At 42.9% G+C, this 17,690-nt stretch overlaps 1 protein-coding gene across 1 annotated transcript; it reads right to left on the bottom strand.

The window, feature by feature from the left end:
- Positions 1-258: 258 nt before the first annotated feature.
- On the bottom strand, positions 259-17,415 carry DDX18 (DEAD-box helicase 18). Its single transcript, XM_032637589.1, has 14 exons — positions 17,223-17,415; positions 15,248-15,748; positions 12,604-12,744; positions 11,025-11,160; positions 10,567-10,667; positions 10,247-10,446; positions 10,039-10,153; positions 7,132-7,271; positions 6,230-6,391; positions 5,746-5,898; positions 5,005-5,118; positions 3,520-3,576; positions 3,019-3,196; positions 259-1,964 (listed from the first exon to the last, which is right to left on the bottom strand). The coding sequence occupies exons 1-14, from the start codon at positions 17,305-17,307 to the stop codon at positions 1,822-1,824; spliced, it is 2,226 nt and encodes a 741-aa protein (XP_032493480.1). The 5' UTR covers positions 17,308-17,415; the 3' UTR covers positions 259-1,821.
- Between the last annotated feature and the right edge of the window lie 275 nt (positions 17,416-17,690).

Below are 17,690 nucleotides of genomic sequence, written 5' to 3'. Positions count from 1 at the left end.
GTCGGTCAAGTCTGGTTGTCTGGATGTCCCTAGGCTGGACCAGCCTGCCAGCAGAATTTCACACAGGACTCCCAGCAAGTCCTGACGTAAGCCGTTATCATAGTGAGAACAATCTTTCCACCTTCTGTTTATATACTCTTCTCACAAATGACAAAACAGGCACTAGACACACTGAGACAAGGAGAGCCAGTGGGGGGCACGCAGGTATTCAGAACTCAAATCCAGGCAGACCAGGCAAGGTTAGAGCATCGCAGTAAATGAGATACAAATTTGATGTAATTATTTAATGACAGGAAAATAATGTTATGAAACAAGATGGTTACAAACAGTGGGTAAGGATGACTTACTTCACCTTTGATTAAAAAAAAAGTATGTATACAAAACACTGGAGGGTTATGTATCAAAATAGTGGCAGTATTTACTTCTGTTCAGTGATTAAATATTCTTCTCTTTGCTTTTGTGTACTTTCTGAAACATGATTATTTCTGAAACAAAAAAGAATAGTTACTGGAAAGAGAAACAGTTATTAAATGCCAGAAGTCCAGCAATCAAGGTCTGAAACCCAGGACATGTCTAGCTAGGGGGACAGTGGTCGAGCCCAGGTGTGGAACAGTATATCACTCTTTCCTTTTCCTACTGCAGTGCTGTTTACCACTGTTTCTTCTACATTTGATACTTATATTTAGTAGGAATCTATGAATATGAACTGGTACAACAGCAAAATGATGCTAGCAACTTTGGTTTTAAATAGCTACAAAATGTAATAACCATTCTGTAGTTACAAAACACACTAAAAATAAAACATAAAACACACCAGAAATCAAAAGTTCCTACTACAAATAACCCCATCTGACTAAACCACTGACTTCGTTGCTCATTCTGATGTATGTTCATTTTCAATTTTCACCATAAATCTATTTTTGTTTCATGGATCTGAAAGAGGCAATTTTTCTCAAAAAGATGCTCTGCCTTTTAAGTACTATGAAGAGTTGGAAGGGCATACTAAACTCCAAACCACTTCAAACAAACAAGTTTGACTGAGGACTGTCACCACTCTCTGTGCCTTAAAAAAAAAAAATCTGCTAAGTTACCAAATGGAGAACAGCAGAGTATTATTACACCTGTAAATGAGGCTCAAACCTCTCAGATCTCATCCCCACCCTACCCTCCATGTCAGGACTGCTGGGGCACTTTACTCAAGTAACAATGACAACCCGTACTTCTTCCTCTTAAAAAAGTAAAATGGAGAAAGGATCATTGTTTTAAAATCCCACATATAAAAAAAACAGTGCCACCTTTAACCGGAGGTGCTTCTTAGGTATTTCCCAAAGTCCTCTGCCCTTTTACGTGGCAACATTTTCAGCAGGGGGTCAGAAAACTACTGAAGTAAGGTCCAAGAAACAACTAAAGGTCCAAGAAACAACTAAAACTAAAAAAATAAACTGAGATAATTGCAGCTGTCCAGTGTCACCTGCCCTGTCTGGCAGGCTGACACAGCACCCTAAGCCATACAAATCTTCAGACACCAGGAAGGAAAGGTACCAAAAGAATTACACTAGAACAGTAACCAGGTTTGGGAAAAAAAAGATTTAAACTTAAAAACATTCTATCATCACAAAGACTAAGAAGATCCCTTGCTTTGTCCTTGGCCAATCAAGAAATACTGAACTGTTTTATATCCCCAAAGAGACCCACTGGAGATATCAGTGCCAGCGCCCCAAGTCAATTCACACTCTTCTTAGATGAGTCCCAGATCCTACGGCAATAATTCCTTTGTTAGAGCAAGAAAAAAAAAATCCATTTCAGGACAAAGGTGTGTCTTCAGTGAGAGAACTGCCTGCCGTCAGATGGTTTCTTGCTTATGTGCTTGAAGATCTTGGACTTCTCAACTTTTCTGGCTTTCTGGTAGCCAAAGCCACCGCCGCCACCCCTTTTTTTAAGTTTGCCGTCATTGCTGTTCACGTCTAAAGGGGGACGTTAAGGAAATCAAGCAACACAAAGACAAGGACTCCAGTCTACCGTCTGCAGAAGAACCAGCCAGCTGTACCCCAGGGGCCCCACAACCCCTCCCCAGGCCACGAACACACGCGAACATTCCAGACAACCAGGAGTGGCCACGTGACTGTGGACTAAAACTAGCAGGACAGATGTTTAGCCCAGTGCAATACTTGTATTTTTCCACGCAATGAAGCCGAAGAGGTAAATCGCTAAGTGTACAGGAACACATTAAGAAATACTCCCAGTGTCAAAACAAAATGACTTTCACCTCCGTTGGGAGCTGATTCAGAGGTGCCTGGCCGAGTGCAGTTGCTCTTCCTGTCACAAGGGGACTCAACGTGTGTTCACAACAGCAGACGTTCACTCGATGCTCACGATGCGGACGGCCACCCGAACTGTGGTCCTCCAAGTCCCCTTAGGAGTTTCTACCACAGTGTTAACGAGCAGGCCTCGTTCTAGCTGGCCGTTTCTTCTGCTGAAAATGTGTACTAAAACACATTACATATCGTAACAGAAGCAACTGGACATGTTCCCTTTGCCTTTTATCTCGAGTAACACTTAGGTTATTTTCTTTCACTGGTCTTGCAATTTCCTTGCATGAAATGCTTCAATGACTGAGAGGATAAGAGCCCTCTGAGAGGTTCCATCTCGTCTTCAGCTTCTTCAAGGTATCCCGCTCCTCTGTGTACCCTGTATAGTGAAGCCACACAACCGCCAAGCCCTGCCCCTCTGAGCTTCTCCCCAGAACATACAACTCTCCCTGCTCCGTCTGCCACTCAAATTCTGCTGTCTTTTTTAAAGCCATGAACTGTCTCGCTTCTGTAGTCTCCACCCTGACAGTTAACCCCTGCCCACCCCATGTGAGCACTGACAAGAGGTCAGTGACCAGCTTGAAGGCCTGGGCCCTGCAGGCCTCGGCCAGAGCAGACACACCAACCCAAGTGCTAAGCCCCAAGGCCCCCGGTCAAGCTTCTGTCCCTTAATGCCTGGACGAATTCATAACCACAAAGAAAAGGATACTCAAATCAACAAAAGGAGGCACCTTGAAACCAAATGACAGAGCAACCTGAGGCAAGTTTAAGTTATTAACATTAAAGATCTGTTTCAGCGAATGGGAATCATACGCTCGAATGTATGACTTATATGCTTCCTGGGCTGACTTATGAAGGAAGTAGTTCTTTTCAATCAGTTTTTCAAGCTGAAACAGAAAGAAATATTGCTTTTAATGAAATAAAAAAGCACGTCATATAAAACATTTGTTCCAATACACCTGCTCCAAGCTCTGTAATACCTGCAAAATCAGGCTGCAGTTAAGAATAATGACAAAATTATTGTAAGATACGGACTGAAACAACGTAGAGAGCTCTGGAATGTGGTCACCAGCACAACAGGACAACGAAACAATCACTCAGTCCAAACTTCTCACTTTATGAAAAGGGAGACTCAGAGTACAACGACTGTCAATGAGACACTACAAAGGTGGTGCTGGGAAGACCCTTCCTCCCCCTCTGCCCTGCATACCTGAGACTGAATGTCAGAAATTTTGGACCAGGAAAACTCAAATTCACTTAATGGAACCTAGAAAACAAAAGCACGCAGATGAGTAAAGCAGCATGGCTCTGCTGCAGCTCGTCAGGCACTGAAGAGATGAAAGGGGACAGGCCTGTGGGATCCCATGGGCCAGACATCTGCTTGTCTCCCAATGCCAATGGGAAAGGCTTACCTTCCCTCTGTTCACTGCACAGGAATCATGCTATGGAACGCTCTTGAAAGAAAAGGCGAGAAACTGGCAGGGGCAATAAATCACTGAAGCCCTTTTCTCTAAACAAAGATCTCTGTGGATGCAACGTGATGAAGCAGCTTGAAGCTTCTAGCTGAAGGAACCACTAGCCCTTCTCTCCAACACCACACTGCCCTGTGACTAGGTCACAATGATCACAAACTCCTACAGGAAGGATATTTCGTAGCAGTTCTAACTTATTAGATGACTGGGAAAGTGCAAGACCGGTGCTAGATGCTGGGGGAAAAGAACAGCTGCCCAAATCACGGGCCCTGCCATCAGGGAGCCTGCAGCCTTGGGCGGAGACAGGTAAGTGACGAGACAACTTGTCGACCACCCGTGCTGGGGGGACATGAAGGAGGGCAGGGCCTCCCAGAGGAGACAGCAGCTAGCGGAAGCAGAGGCTATCTGAGAGCCAGGAAACAGGCATCTGGAGAAAAAGTGCAAGGGCTGATGGCAATCCCTAGGAACTGCTCCACGATGGGGGCAGTGGGGGAAGGAAAATCCACCAGGCGACACGGTGCCAGTGAAGAGGCCCAACAAGCATTCTCATGACCTGGCAACAGAGAGGCCAAAGCCCGATTAGGGCGGACTGGAGACCAAAATCAGAGGAGTTGAAATATAACCCACTTTTCAAAACGGCAGACTGAGGAAAGGCGACAGGCAGTAGCCATGCTGGACCTAGTGATAGGAGAGCGGGTTTAGGGTTGAAGTTATTTTTTTGGTCAGACACTTGAGATGGTAAAGAGCTAACTGCCAGGGAGGGACTGAGTCAACGAATAAGGGCCTGAAGGAGGAAGAGGTAGGAAGGAATGGGTTCCCTTGGCCTCGGGCGAGGTGCAGACACCAGGGTGAAGACACGTGGAGAAAGGCTGCAGCAGGGGAGCAGAGATGACCGGTGTGGGGGAGCTCACTCACAAGGAGTGGAAGAGGTTTCAAACACGGCTGGGGGGACGAGAGTGGAGACCGGGGACTGGATGCACCCTGCGTGACACAGAGCTCAAGAACGGGGCCTCGAGGATAGTTTTCTGCTCACATTTCCTGGGGGCGACCCACATAAATCTCATCTGCTAAACTGCTGTAACAACTGTCCGAACAGCATGGCGACGACGCAGGACTCCTCGGACACACCTAGAAATGGTGCTTAAGGCCACGTGCACCGGTAACGAATTCCTCTCGAGAGGAATCTGTCCCCAGCTTAAGGTTTTCCAAGTGAAGGTCTTTACCTTGGATTGCTTCAAGTAGCGAAGGAAACCCAATTCTTCAGGGCGCAAAATGAGCAAGGCATGCCCTCTGCCGTTCAGGCCTCTGGCTGTTCTACCCACACGATGAATGTATTCCTTTGGTGGAGAGAGAAAACCTGAGGTAATACACTGGTTTCCATGGCAACCCGTGGCGAGCTGCACGTCCAGAACTCACACGGTAGTGGACGGCGGTGTGCCAGCACATCAGTGTGAGACGGTGCCCACCTCCACCTAGTGGCACCACACAGCCCGTGACCATGCTCCCCAAAGCTAGTCCCCCATTCCTTCTGCAGGGAGCATCCCCACAGAGGTAACAGAGCCATGCCCGGGGCCAAGGAAAGCTAGACAGAACATTCACATTAATTCTATGATCTAATCAAATGACTATTAAGTGTGCTTCAACTTCAAAAGGGCTTTGGGAAACATATTTAAATGCTGGCTGATAATTTATATAATCTGTTGTTTGTTGAAATACCCAATAAAACTTATTTTACTACATATACTAAAGAATGGTATCTATCTCTGTAAGCAAATTTTATTTCCTTCTGACATCTACTGCTCTTAACAGATCCTAACTTAAGTCCCACGGACACCTCTCGAATCTCCTTGCACACACCCTCTTTGGGTCCTGCAAAAGCCCTAAACACTATCAGCAACAGAGAAATACTGCAGTCACTGCACATTAAAGGGGTATTCTGTGGAATGTGGAATTTCTCAGAGAACCTTGGGGTCATCCGGAGGGTCATACTGAACAATCCAGTCCACTTCAGGAATATCCAGCCCTCTAGCTGCCACGTCTGTACACAACAAGATCCCCGAATCTGCATTGCAGAACTGGAAGAACGTGGTCGTACGCTTATTTTGTTTCTGCCTTCCCTAGAATCAAAACAAAGCATCCATTGGAACAGAAAAGTTGAAGTTGTTTGTGGGAGGTCTCGATGTAGAATCCCCGAACTGTGGAACTATTACCCTGCTTTATTTCAAGTTCATAACCTGTCCTATTTCCTCAAGGGATGGCATCCGCTCCTCCTTTCTGGTCCCCGCCCCTCCACTCCCAGCAAAGCTCCCTCCACACAGGATCAGCCACCCACTATTGCCCAAACTACTTAGAACTATGTTTGGAGGAGAGCGCAATACCTCAATCCCCACAATCTATATAACTCGATAAGTGTAACCTGTTTTTAATAAATTCATCATAATCACTTACATGAATGGCCAAGACAGGCAAATCGATGTAGTTCAGCAACTCATAGTGGTATTTCACGGACTTACAGGATGAAAAGAAGACCATTAGTTTCTTCTTCCGGTTCTTCTTAAGGAATGTAAAGAGTAGGAGGAATCTCTTTTCGGAAGGACAGACAACATATCCCTAGGAGAGGTTCAAGTGAACAGACACAAAATAATTTTCATTTTCAGCTCCATGAACGAATATAACTTGATGGAGAGCACAGATTAACACAGCATACACACTGTTACGCCTCACCTACAGCAAAATCACTGCCTTCATTGTAACAATGCATTCCTAAAATAAGACTAATTTTAACTATTGACTCCTTTTATTGGCCACAATCACTGGATACTAAATACTTTCCATATTTCTGAGACTACTGGTTATTAAGTTCTTGTAATCATAATATACCAATACCTCTATTAACTAGAACCCTCAAAGTGTATCAATGATTCATTTTTAGAAGGTCCTTAACAGCAAGATCTCAAATAACCACACTGTCCTAAACACGATAACGAAGCTGGGTGAATATATTTTTAAAAACTAAACAACCAATGAAAGGTTTTTAAGCTAAAGTGTTACAGGAAACATATCATTCATCAAAAGACTCAACCTTACAGCTCTATTTTTAATCAACCTAGTCTGGATTTCTGTCACCTCATTTCCACAGCGAGGTGCCTGAGTCCAGCCTCTCTGCCTTCTAACTAACTCCCCTCACATCTTAGCGCAAGAGATGATTAAACAGCAAAATGTTTTTTACTCATCTAAAATTGGCAGTGATGTATTTAGTTCATTAACCCATTTGCTTCCTAGACGATCCTCCAAACACTTGCAAGGAAACACCAACGATCCTTAAAATTGAAGGTACTGACAAAAAATACCTGCTCAAGACCATCCACGGTTGCATGAGCTTTATCGTCATCAACACCAACATACAAGGGCTCCTTTTTCAGAGAAATCCTTGCCAGGTCTTCAACTTTCCGAGTTTGTGTGGCAGAAAAGAGCATGGTCTGTCTGCGGGCTGAAACACACCCACATAAGCATAACCCAGATCCTTCAGGGAACCTTTAGAATTGCTTCACAACTAAAAACGCTCTCAGTGGAACTATCAGAAATGAGAGACATGGTATCACTATAAATAGTAAGAAAGGAACACCATGGACAACTTTATGTCTAGACATTTGACAACTAAGATGAAATGGATAGCTTCCTTGAAAAAGAAACTGCTAAAGCTTGCTCAAGAAGAAATAGAAAACCTGAATAGCCTTGTATCTATTAAGGAAATTATAGTTAAAATCTTCATGTAAAGAAGACTCCAGCCCCAATGGCCGCTGCTCTTGAAGTCTATCAAACACTTAAGAAATATTATATTTCATAAACTCTCCAGGACACTGAAGAGAGCTTACTTCCCAACTCATACCTTTTACAAAGTTTTAGCAAAGTGAATCCAGAAATATACATAAAGGATAATAATGCATCATGACCAAGTGGGGTTTATTCTAGGAATGCAGGGTTGGTTAACAGTTGAAAATTAACCAATATAATTTACCATATTAACAGACTAAAGAAAAAACATCTGATCATTTCAACAGACACAGAAAAAACATCTGTCAGAATTTAACATTTATTTCTGATTTAAGAAAAATCTCAGCAAACTAGGAACAAAAGGGATCACCCTCAGTCTGATATAGGGCATACAGATCTAGAGCATCTACAGCTAACATCATACTTAATGGTGAAAGACTGAATGCTTTCCCACCTAAGATCAGGAGTAAGACAAAGATGTCTTCTCTTGCCAGTTCTATTCAGGATTATACTGGAGGTTCTGGCCAGCTCAATCAGGCAAGAAAACAATTAAGTGAAAAACTTTATCTCACAAAGATATGAAAAAACCTGTACACTGAACTCTGAAACACTGCTGAGAGAAATTAGGGAGCTAATAAACGAAGATCTACCTCGTTCACGTGTTATGACTCAACATTGTCTTCCGCCAATGATCAATATTCAGTACAATCCCAAGATCCCCAGAGATTAACCAACTGATTCTAACATTCATACAGAAATGCCAAGGACAAGACCAGCCAAAACAATTTTGAAAATGAACAAAGTTGGACGGTTAACACTACCTAATTTCAAGATTTAACAGGAGGAACTGGAAATTCCATACACCGCTGATGGGGATGTAAATTGGTACAAGTTAAACATACACCAGCCACTCCATTCCTAGGTAATCACCCAACAGAAAAGGAGATATATGTCCACAAAAAGAGTTGTAGATGGATGTTCGTAACAACTTTATTTGTAGTAGACCGAAACCGTTAGCAACACAGTCGTCCAACAACAGTTAAATGGATAAACAGGTTGTGGCATATTTATACACTAGAACGCCACTGAGGAATAAGGCAAAGAACTACTGATACGTGTAACGGCACAGACGAATCACAGAAGGATCTGTGCACAAGAAACCAGACAAGAAGAGTTACACTGCATATGAATTCATATGAATCCCTGGAAAATGCAAACTGATCTACAGTGACAGGAAGCAGATCAACAGTCACCTGTGAGAGAGATGTGCATGGCAGCTGTTGAAAGCAGGGGACGGTGAGAGGGAGGGATTACAAAGGCACACAAAGAAAGTTTTGAGGGTTATGGAAATGTTCACTGTATTGACTGTGGTGATGGTTTCGAGGTGTAAACAGGCCAAAAACGTATCAAATCATACATTTAAAATATGTACATATTATTATGTTAATTATACCTCAATGAAGTATTAAAAAAACAATTGTATAATGTACTGAACTATGGTGTTTTTATAGATATAAGCAGTTTACAATGTTTCAAGTACTATAACCAAGGTATGTACCACTCAAACGTTAACACAGAAAGCAGCAAGTCAATGGCTACCCAGGAGATGTGAGATGGGGTGGCGGGCACAGACAGGAACAAGACGTACGTTAGGACTGTTCAACTTGCATGGCAGCCTCTCAAATGGCAAAACCACTGCATTAAGTCACTAGTGAGAGTGATGCTTATGTTGCAAACTACATCTGAGGGTGACTGGCACAACCACTTCACTTGCTACGTTAAAATTCTGGCATTAGGGACTTCCCTGGTGGCACAGTGTTTAAGAATCCGCCTGCGGGCTTCCCTGGTGGCGCAGTGGTTGAGAGTCTGTCTGCTGATGCAGGGGACACGGGTTCGTGCCCCGGTCCAGGAGGATCCCACATGCCGCGGAGCGGCTGGGCCTGTGAGCCGTGGCCGCTGAGCCTGTGCGTCCGGAGCCTGTGCCCCACAACGGGAGAGGCCACAGCGGTGAGGGGCCCGCGTACCGCAAAAGAAAAAAAAAAAAAAAAAAAAAAAAAAAGAATCCGCCTGCCAATGCAGGGGACATGGGTTCGACACCCCTGGCCCAGGAAGATCCCACATGCTGTGGAACAACTAAGCCCGTGCACCACAACGACTGGGCCTGCATTCTAGAGCCCGCGAGCCACAACTACTGAGCCCACGTGCCGCAACTACTGAAGCCCAGGCATCTAGAACCCGTGCTCCACAGCAAGAGGAAGCCACCACAATGAGAAGCCCATGCACCGCAACAAAGAGCAGCCCCTGTTTCCTGCAACTAGGGACAGCCAGTGTGCAGCAACGAAGACCCAATGCAGCCAAAAATAAATAAATAAATTTATAAAAAAAAAAAAAAAATTCTGACATTAGTAGTTTTCATACAGGAAAAACTCTCATCTACTTCCAACAGCTACTTGGCAAACCACATGCAGATGCTACCTACTTACTTGGCAGAAGTTTAATAATTTGCTTTAATTCTTCTTCAAACCCAACATCCAAGATACGATCAGCCTCATCAATAACCAGACACTGTAGGTTTTTATACATAAACCCTGGTGTATTCTGACAAGACAAAGGACAAAGAAAAACTGTTAGCTGTCAAGTTTACGTTTCACACAGACAAAAGATGGGGACCACAAAACAGTGTTCTCTTACCTGCATATGGTCCAGGAGACGGCCTGGTGTGGCCACAATGACGTTGATCCCATTGGCAAGCTTCTGTGCTTCAGCAGATCTGTTACTGCCGCCCATTATTAACCCATACGTGTGAACATGGTGTGTCATCAGTTCCTTAAGGACACCAAAAGTCTGCATGGCCAGTTCCCTAGTAGGTGAGAGAACAAGGACTCCTGTTCCTAAAAAGCAAAACAGGATATACAGTGAAAGTCAAACTGTAGTTATCACCAGGAGTCCACCAATAGCTACAATAGACTTCCAGTGGGATACTGGCAGAAACAATGGGACCACAGACTTACCATTCCTGGGCATGAACCTTAACTTAACAATGAGTTCAACTGCAGGAATGAGAAATGCCAGGGTTTTGCCACTGCCTGTTTTTGCAGCTGCCAGAAGATCCCTAAAAAATAAAAAGGAAAAGGAGGGAGACATTTAGTCTACTCATTCAACAAGTACCATGTACTATCACACATGTTTCAGGCACTGAGGCTGGATCATAACAAGAAAAAAGCCCCCACCTTCTCTATCACTGAAATCAATCATGTGGGTTATAAATACTTAACTCAAAAATAAGAATTGTGCTAAAAACAGAAGTGAGCAATTTTCTCCAAACATCAGTAAAGAAGCTAAAGCCTTTAACGAAGGTTGGATATGTTACCCAACACAGTGCAAGATCAACAGAACATACTGGTATTTTCTTTCCAAACTACTAGCACTAAAAATAGCACTAATGCCCAAACCTCAATGTTAATCATACCTGCCTTCCAGAAGTGGTCTGATACTTTTATGCTGAATTTCAGTCATGTTTGTAAAGCCCATTTCTTTTATTGCCTTCAGAGTGTTCTCATTGACAAGATTAGTCAGAGAATCAAACGAAGTATCCTCAAAAGCTCCTAAAGAGAAGACAGTTTATCATTAGCAAATTTATCTTTTCTTAATAGTTAATATTGCTAGCTTCCTAAATTAGTTTTGCTGATTGAAAACATTACTGGCTTAGTGTCAAGCTTAGAAGAGCTTCTTCCAATAAGAAAAGAATAAACCCCAACCATTCCTATAAAAAAACCTTATACCTTTGAAGTTTCTCCACTGCTAATGGCCTTGTGATGTAAAGTCCAGAGCCTATACTGTAACAAAATAACAGATGGAGAGGTGGTACAGTCAAGGGACTTGTATGAAATGAAAATGCCAAGGTGGCGGGAAAGGGAGAGGGGAGAGATGGGGGTGGTTTGCAGGGGGAGAGTTCAGAGAGAAATGAAATGTTTAAATGTGAAATAAGTGAAAGCATTCAGTGTAATAAAAACTGAATACGAAATCAATCAAAATAGTAACTCTCACTCCAGAAAGACAACTGAGAAGAGTCAGATGTAGCCACAGATGGTTAGACTGTACCCATATATCAGGTGTGCTGTGGTTCTCCAGCAGGGGGAGGCATCAGGATCACCCGGGAGCTCCCCGCCCCACACGTGCCCTGGCTATAACCCAAGTTTTGGCAACCTTGACACCACTGACATTTTGGGATGGATAATTTTTTGTTGTGAGAGGCTGTCCTATGCATTATAGGATGTCCTGCAGCACCACTGACCTCTACCTACTGGATGCCTGTAGCCTGCCCCCAGTTCTGACAATCAAACATATTGGTGGCCAACACTCATGGTTTGCCTGGGACAGAGGTTTAAGGGATGCAGGACTTTGAATGGGAAAACTGGGATGAGCCGGTCACCCTACCTGGGAGGTAAAATTATCCTGTTTGAGAACCACTGACAAAACCTTTGCAATTTTGATTATGGAGATTGGGTGCTGGGCCTCAATTATTTTAATAAACAAATAACCCAAACCAAACAACCCAACCAACTGCTAGACATTTCTGGTTAAGGGCAACTGATTCTAGCCTAAACTCTTGACTTTACAGGCAAAGAAATAGAGGCTAAAGAAGGTGACTCTGGCACAAGCCCCTCAATAAGGTTAATTTCACCCTTCTCTTTTAGTAATGGAGCCAGTATTGAACCTCTGGGCTCCAGACTTCCGGGCCAGTGATTTTCCTACTACAACATGGAGTGAGCTTTAGAAAGTGACAAACCAAAGGAACAGAGGACCCCAAGAACTATTCGTGTGCATGTCAAAATATTTAGTGTTAGAAATAAAGGGAAAAATAGAGAAAGAAACAACAGGCTAAGGCACACAACGTGGATGATAAAAAGCAATAGTTATAAAACCATTTCTTGTCAATACTTATTTTTTCCAGGTAAATTAAATGCCACAACTGAACCTTTAAATACTATAATCCAAGGAGGCATGCCCTTTTAGAGAAGAGCTATCCGGAAAACATTGATAGCTACCTGTCAGTCCCAGGGGCAGGCTGGGAACCATGCTGTCATCGTCCTCATTGTCTGGCTTCTCCACACTGTTCTCTGTTTCTTCAGGAGCCTGGGCACCATCTTCAGAGTCTCCTTTGTCTTCAGTTTTTGCTTTTTTGGAATCTTTGGATTAAAGGACAAACCGCCCACCCAAAATTTTTTTCTTAAAATAAGAATACCAGATGAGACCACAAAATAAAAGATGTGTGATGCAAAAAGGCATATTTTCAAAAGCTTAACATATTTTCAGTTTTAATTTGCTAAGAATCTCTTTTTCCTGATTGAAAAATCTGGCTATATTAAAAAACCCAGTGGGACACACAGATTTGCCAACAAACTTTATTTTTTAGGCTTCTTAATACATATTCTTTTACTGAAGTATAGTTGATTTACAATATTGTGTGGGTTTCAGGTATAGAGCAGTGAATTCAGTTCTACATACATATATGTATATATTGACATTCTTTTTTAAAAATTCTTTTTCATTATATTGAATACAGTTCCCTGTGCTAGACAGTAAATCCTTGTTCTTTGTTTTATATATGGTAGCATGCATCTGTTAACCCCATACTCCCAATTTATCCACCCCCCCGTCCCCTTTGGTAACCATAAGCTTGTTTTCTGTCTGTGAGTCTGTTTCTGTTTTGTAAGTTCATTTGTACTATTTTTCAGATTCTACATATATGTGATATCATATAATATTTCTCTGTCTGACTTACTACTTATGTATTATACCATCTTAAGTGAGCAAGAAATTTTTTATAAGCTGAACTAAACAATTTAAGTATGTTAATCACACCCAGTTCTATAAACTTCACTGAGAAAAAAAACAAGGGCAAGTCATTAACGTTTTTTAAAATAACTTGTAACAAGCACCGGTTTTTCCTCCTATGCCATTAAACACAAATTTTCTATAAAAGCTGATTTTGTTTTAAAGGGGAACAGAAACACAAAAGGCTCTCCATGTTACTAGAGGCAGACTACAAAGCAAGAGCAACAATCTACTTAGCTGGGCGATAGAAACTGGCCTGTTCCTTGAATGTAAGTGGTGAGGGGAGGAGAGGGAAGGCCTCCTGGCTTTTCATTTCTACATCCACAACTTTCGTAACATAGTCCCTTAAACTACCTTTGCAGTCTTACCTCCCATCATGCTCTTAAATGTTCCACTCTGGGCCAAATGGGTTAACTACCATGCTGGGCTTTTACAAGTTTATGGCAGTTAGTGATGCTAGTTAGAACAGAATTGACCTAAACCAGAACTCAGACTCTTCGTAGCCCAGGACTGGCCTCTTCCTTGGACCTTACTACCACCCTTCTGGGAAATGGTCAACACTGCAGGACCCACACGTTCAAAGGCCATGGATATTATCAGCTGGTCTTCAAGACTTATTACTTCTGTTTTCCTTAAAACAGTTCTTAACGGTTGCCAATAGGATTTAAACTCCCAGCCCTGTGATTCAATGCTTGAGAGTAGAAATAATATCACTTCCTTAGGTATACTCAGAACAAGAATCCTAAGGGCACTAATCATTTTAGAATAGGACTACAATCACTTTAAATCAAAACTGTAATATCTAATCCTCATGCTTTTCTCTATCTTATTTCACTTTTTGTTTAAAGGATTTCTCATAACTTACAAATGTATTATAGCCTGTAGGCAGTAAAAAGACAGCCATGCATGTTTGGAAAATTCAAAGTGTCTTTCTAAATGAAACCTTTATTTCAGACAAAAGATGAATAGGATATGCTAACACAAGTGCCGGCAAACTTCTATAAAGGGCCAGACTGTAAATATTTTAGGCTTTGCAGGCCATATGGTCTCTATCACCACAAAGGCCAAGTAAAAAAATGGGCATCTCAGTGTTCCAATTAAGCTTTATTTGCAAAAATAGGCAGAAGGCTGAATAGTTTGCTGACACCTGTTCTATCTTGTCTTGAAATCTCTGCTTGCTCACATTTCAATTAAAATGCCTATTCTTTCACCTAAGCTTATTCAATCCAAGAATCTTGCAAAAGAAAATAGCCCTGCCTCCCCAATCCTGGCCATTCTACTCACTTGGAAATTAATGTTCCATTTATTCAGAAGTTTCCTAACTGCTATTTTATACACTTTGCATATCCAAATTATCACTAAGTTGCCTTTCAAAGGTAGGAATTTATTGTAGGAAAAAGGAATGGGGCAAAAAAGACGTAAATGAAAAGAATCACTAATGCAAAGTCCTTGACACATAAAGACCCAAGATAGATTCTACTACCAGCCCAGATTTCTTTAGTGTCAGTAATTCCACAGTTCTCTTTGGAAACAGGTAAACCTACAATATTTTCCATAAGATCTTATGGAAAAACCCGAATGAACTTTTTGGCCAGCTCAATACTATGTCATAGTACGTTCTGTTTATCATAAAAAGCTCAGATAGTTAACTGCCAAAGAAGAGCAGTATTTTGAGAAACGTTAAACTGCAGTCCCCCCGGCCCCCTCAATGTTTGCTTTAGCTACCAGGCTAGTTTCTCGTATGTCAGTAAGTACAGAGGAGTCTTGCATGTCATGTGGACATAAGAAGAAGAGAGGAAAAGCAGAATGATAACTTGAAAACTTGAATAGCTTAAGTTCAAAGACAATACATACCAGGCCCAGCATCATCCACTATTTTTCTCTTTTTCTTCTTCTTCTTCTTCTTTTTTGATTCTGAATTGGGAGACTGCATTGCTGCTTCCCCACTGGTCAGTGTGGTAGATTTCTTGGAGGATTTTTTAACTTTTACATTTTCCACTGTTTCTTTAGGTAAGTCTCCATTTTTCTTGGAGGATTTTTTAACTTTTACATTTTCCACTGTTTCTTTAGGTAAGTCTCCATTTTTCTTGGAGGATTTTTTAACTTTTACATTTTCCACTGTTTCTTTAGGTAAGTCTCCATTTTGGGCTTCTGACCAGCCTGCATTCATAGACTGTTTTAGGAATTTTTTAACTTTTCCACCTACTACTGCTTCTTCAGAGATGTCTCCATTTTGGGTTTCTGACAAGCCCACATTCACAGACTGTTTTAGGGACTTTTTAATTTTTCCACCTCCCACTGTTCTTTCAGACACATCTCCATTTTGAGTTTCTGACAAGTTCACAGCTGAGGCCCCTGTTTAAAAACAAAACACACATATTGACAAGAAGGAGAGGTTTACTTAGAAACACTGGTATCCCAAATGACAAATGTCATGGCTTCCAGGACTGAAATGATTTAGTTTTTACTTTCCTGTCATGTATATTAAGACAGCTTCCAATTTTACAGTGTTCTACTGCTACTGCAGGACAAATAAATTAAAAAAAAAAAAGAGGGAAAGCCACATTGAGTTTTTAACTTCAAAAACCACATCTCTGTCCATAAGGAGTTAAAAGTCTGGACCAGGAAAATTTCCATGAGGTTAAATAAACAGATGGGGCCAATGTTACTTACAAAATATACATTCTAATATTAGGTATCTGACAAATATACTTTCCTAGACATCATTAAGTTGAAAATTCTGTTGATGTAACCACTTATTTGTCTTGATATTTATCATATATAAATGCCTAAGACTGTCCTTACAAAAGTTCCTGTTTATATACAGAAAAAGCACCATCTTCTGTTACCTTTAACTAAGAAGTAGTTAGCAACGCTTTGTTATCCTATAGGAAATGGAAATATAAGGGAACTTCAAAAACATTATTCCTAAAACCCACACACCTCTTCTCTCCTCCAAGATTTCTTTCAATCAACTCATCTCTGCAGAAAACCAGCTAGTTTAAGGCATTATGCCTCCAACACTGCCCTAGGGGGCTTCTGTATTATACAGGACCGAAAAAGGTTAACATAACTTCAGGATGTCCGACCCACTGTCAGGAAGTTAGGACTGCAAATGAGGTAGGTAAAGAAAAGTGACATTCAGGTAAAATGCTTTTCATGGAAGTCTTTAAGGATGCAAATACGTATAACCTAAAGTTAGGGGTGACAGGAAGCCCGGGCACGAGATTACGCACATGCGTATGATATGTGCAAAAAGACACTCTGGGAGCTGAAAATGATGAAGTTCTTCAAGAGTCGAAACAGAGGGCAGGTGGGTAAGGAAAGGCAAGGGTATCAGGAATGTTCTGTGAAGAGCGACACCCAGCTTGTTCTGAAGCGACAAAGACATGAGATAGATATGAAAGAAAGATGCGGGGAGGTGAGAAAGTCCCACGGGAACGATTGGAAATGGGTGTTGGAGATGACCCTAGAGGTGGTGAGGAAGTCAGAAAGGGTGGGTTGGAAGTGGGTCAGGCTGGAAACGAACTCTTAGAGGCCTCCTGTCCGAACTCTGTAAGGACAAACTGCTGCTCAGAAAGTGCAGATCTGGGGCCACGCGGAGAGTCGGCATCTGCGCGGGGCCCGACGGGAGGCCGCCCCGGCCTGCCTTTCCACGCTCCGCAAGCACGCGCGCTCTGCGGGGAGGCTGCCAGCGCTACATCGGGGCCGCAGGGCCTCCCCACCAGCGCCGCTCGGCCGCTCGGCCCCGCGGCCTCCGCAGAGCGCCACGGCCCACGTGCGGGCTTCCCCCGCAACCCAGGCCGCCGCGAAGCTCAGCGCATCTCACCCTGGAGCTTTAGGTTTCGCTGTCGCAATTTGAGGTTCCGCTTCTCGATCTTCTTGCGTAAAAGTTTCATCGGTAAATGAGACATGTTGCCGGTGAAAGGCCTCGGCGGCGCCACAACCCGGCTTCTCTGCTCTCCCCGGTGACGTTATTTCCTTTCCGGCCACCCGAGCTCAGTTCAGCCAGCCGGAAATACGTCACAGGAGCGCTCGCGGTCGGCGGAGCGGAAGCGGGTCCGGAGAGGAAATGCTTCCGGGCGCGTGCGCCGTCTTACCCTTGGAGAACGGATTCTCTGCAGCGCCCTCTAGGGGAACGTAGGACTGGCGCTGCACTGTGTTCTTTCGCATTGTGCCCGAACCAGCAGAGCACTGGGGACATTTGGTAGTTTGAGCTTCTCCCGGGGAACTGGGAAAAATCAAGGCCGAGCAGAGGTCCTTAGGGAGTCTCCATTCTTATGTTCCTACCCTCTTT

This window comes from Phocoena sinus, chromosome 7 (assembly GCF_008692025.1).
Source record: "Phocoena sinus isolate mPhoSin1 chromosome 7, mPhoSin1.pri, whole genome shotgun sequence".
NCBI lineage: Eukaryota > Metazoa > Chordata > Mammalia > Artiodactyla > Phocoenidae > Phocoena > Phocoena sinus.
Note: the sequence above shows the minus strand (reverse complement) of the source record. Positions and strands in the feature narration are given on the sequence as shown.

What these genes read in the sequence shown, in the direction of transcription:
- DDX18 (XM_032637589.1), bottom strand. Translation starts at nt 17,307, where the DNA reads ATGTCTCATTTACCGATGAAACTTTTACGCAAGAAGATCGAGAAGCGG. An exon ending in GCGAAACCTAAAGCTCCAGG is followed by an intron (nt 15,749 to 17,222) that starts GTGAGATGCGCT and finishes GTTTTTAAACAG; the next exon opens with GGGCCTCAGCTGTGAACTTG. An exon ending in CCGTGGATGGTCTTGAGCAG is followed by an intron (nt 6,392 to 7,131) that starts GTATTTTTTGTC and finishes AACCTCTCCTAG; the next exon opens with GGATATGTTGTCTGTCCTTC.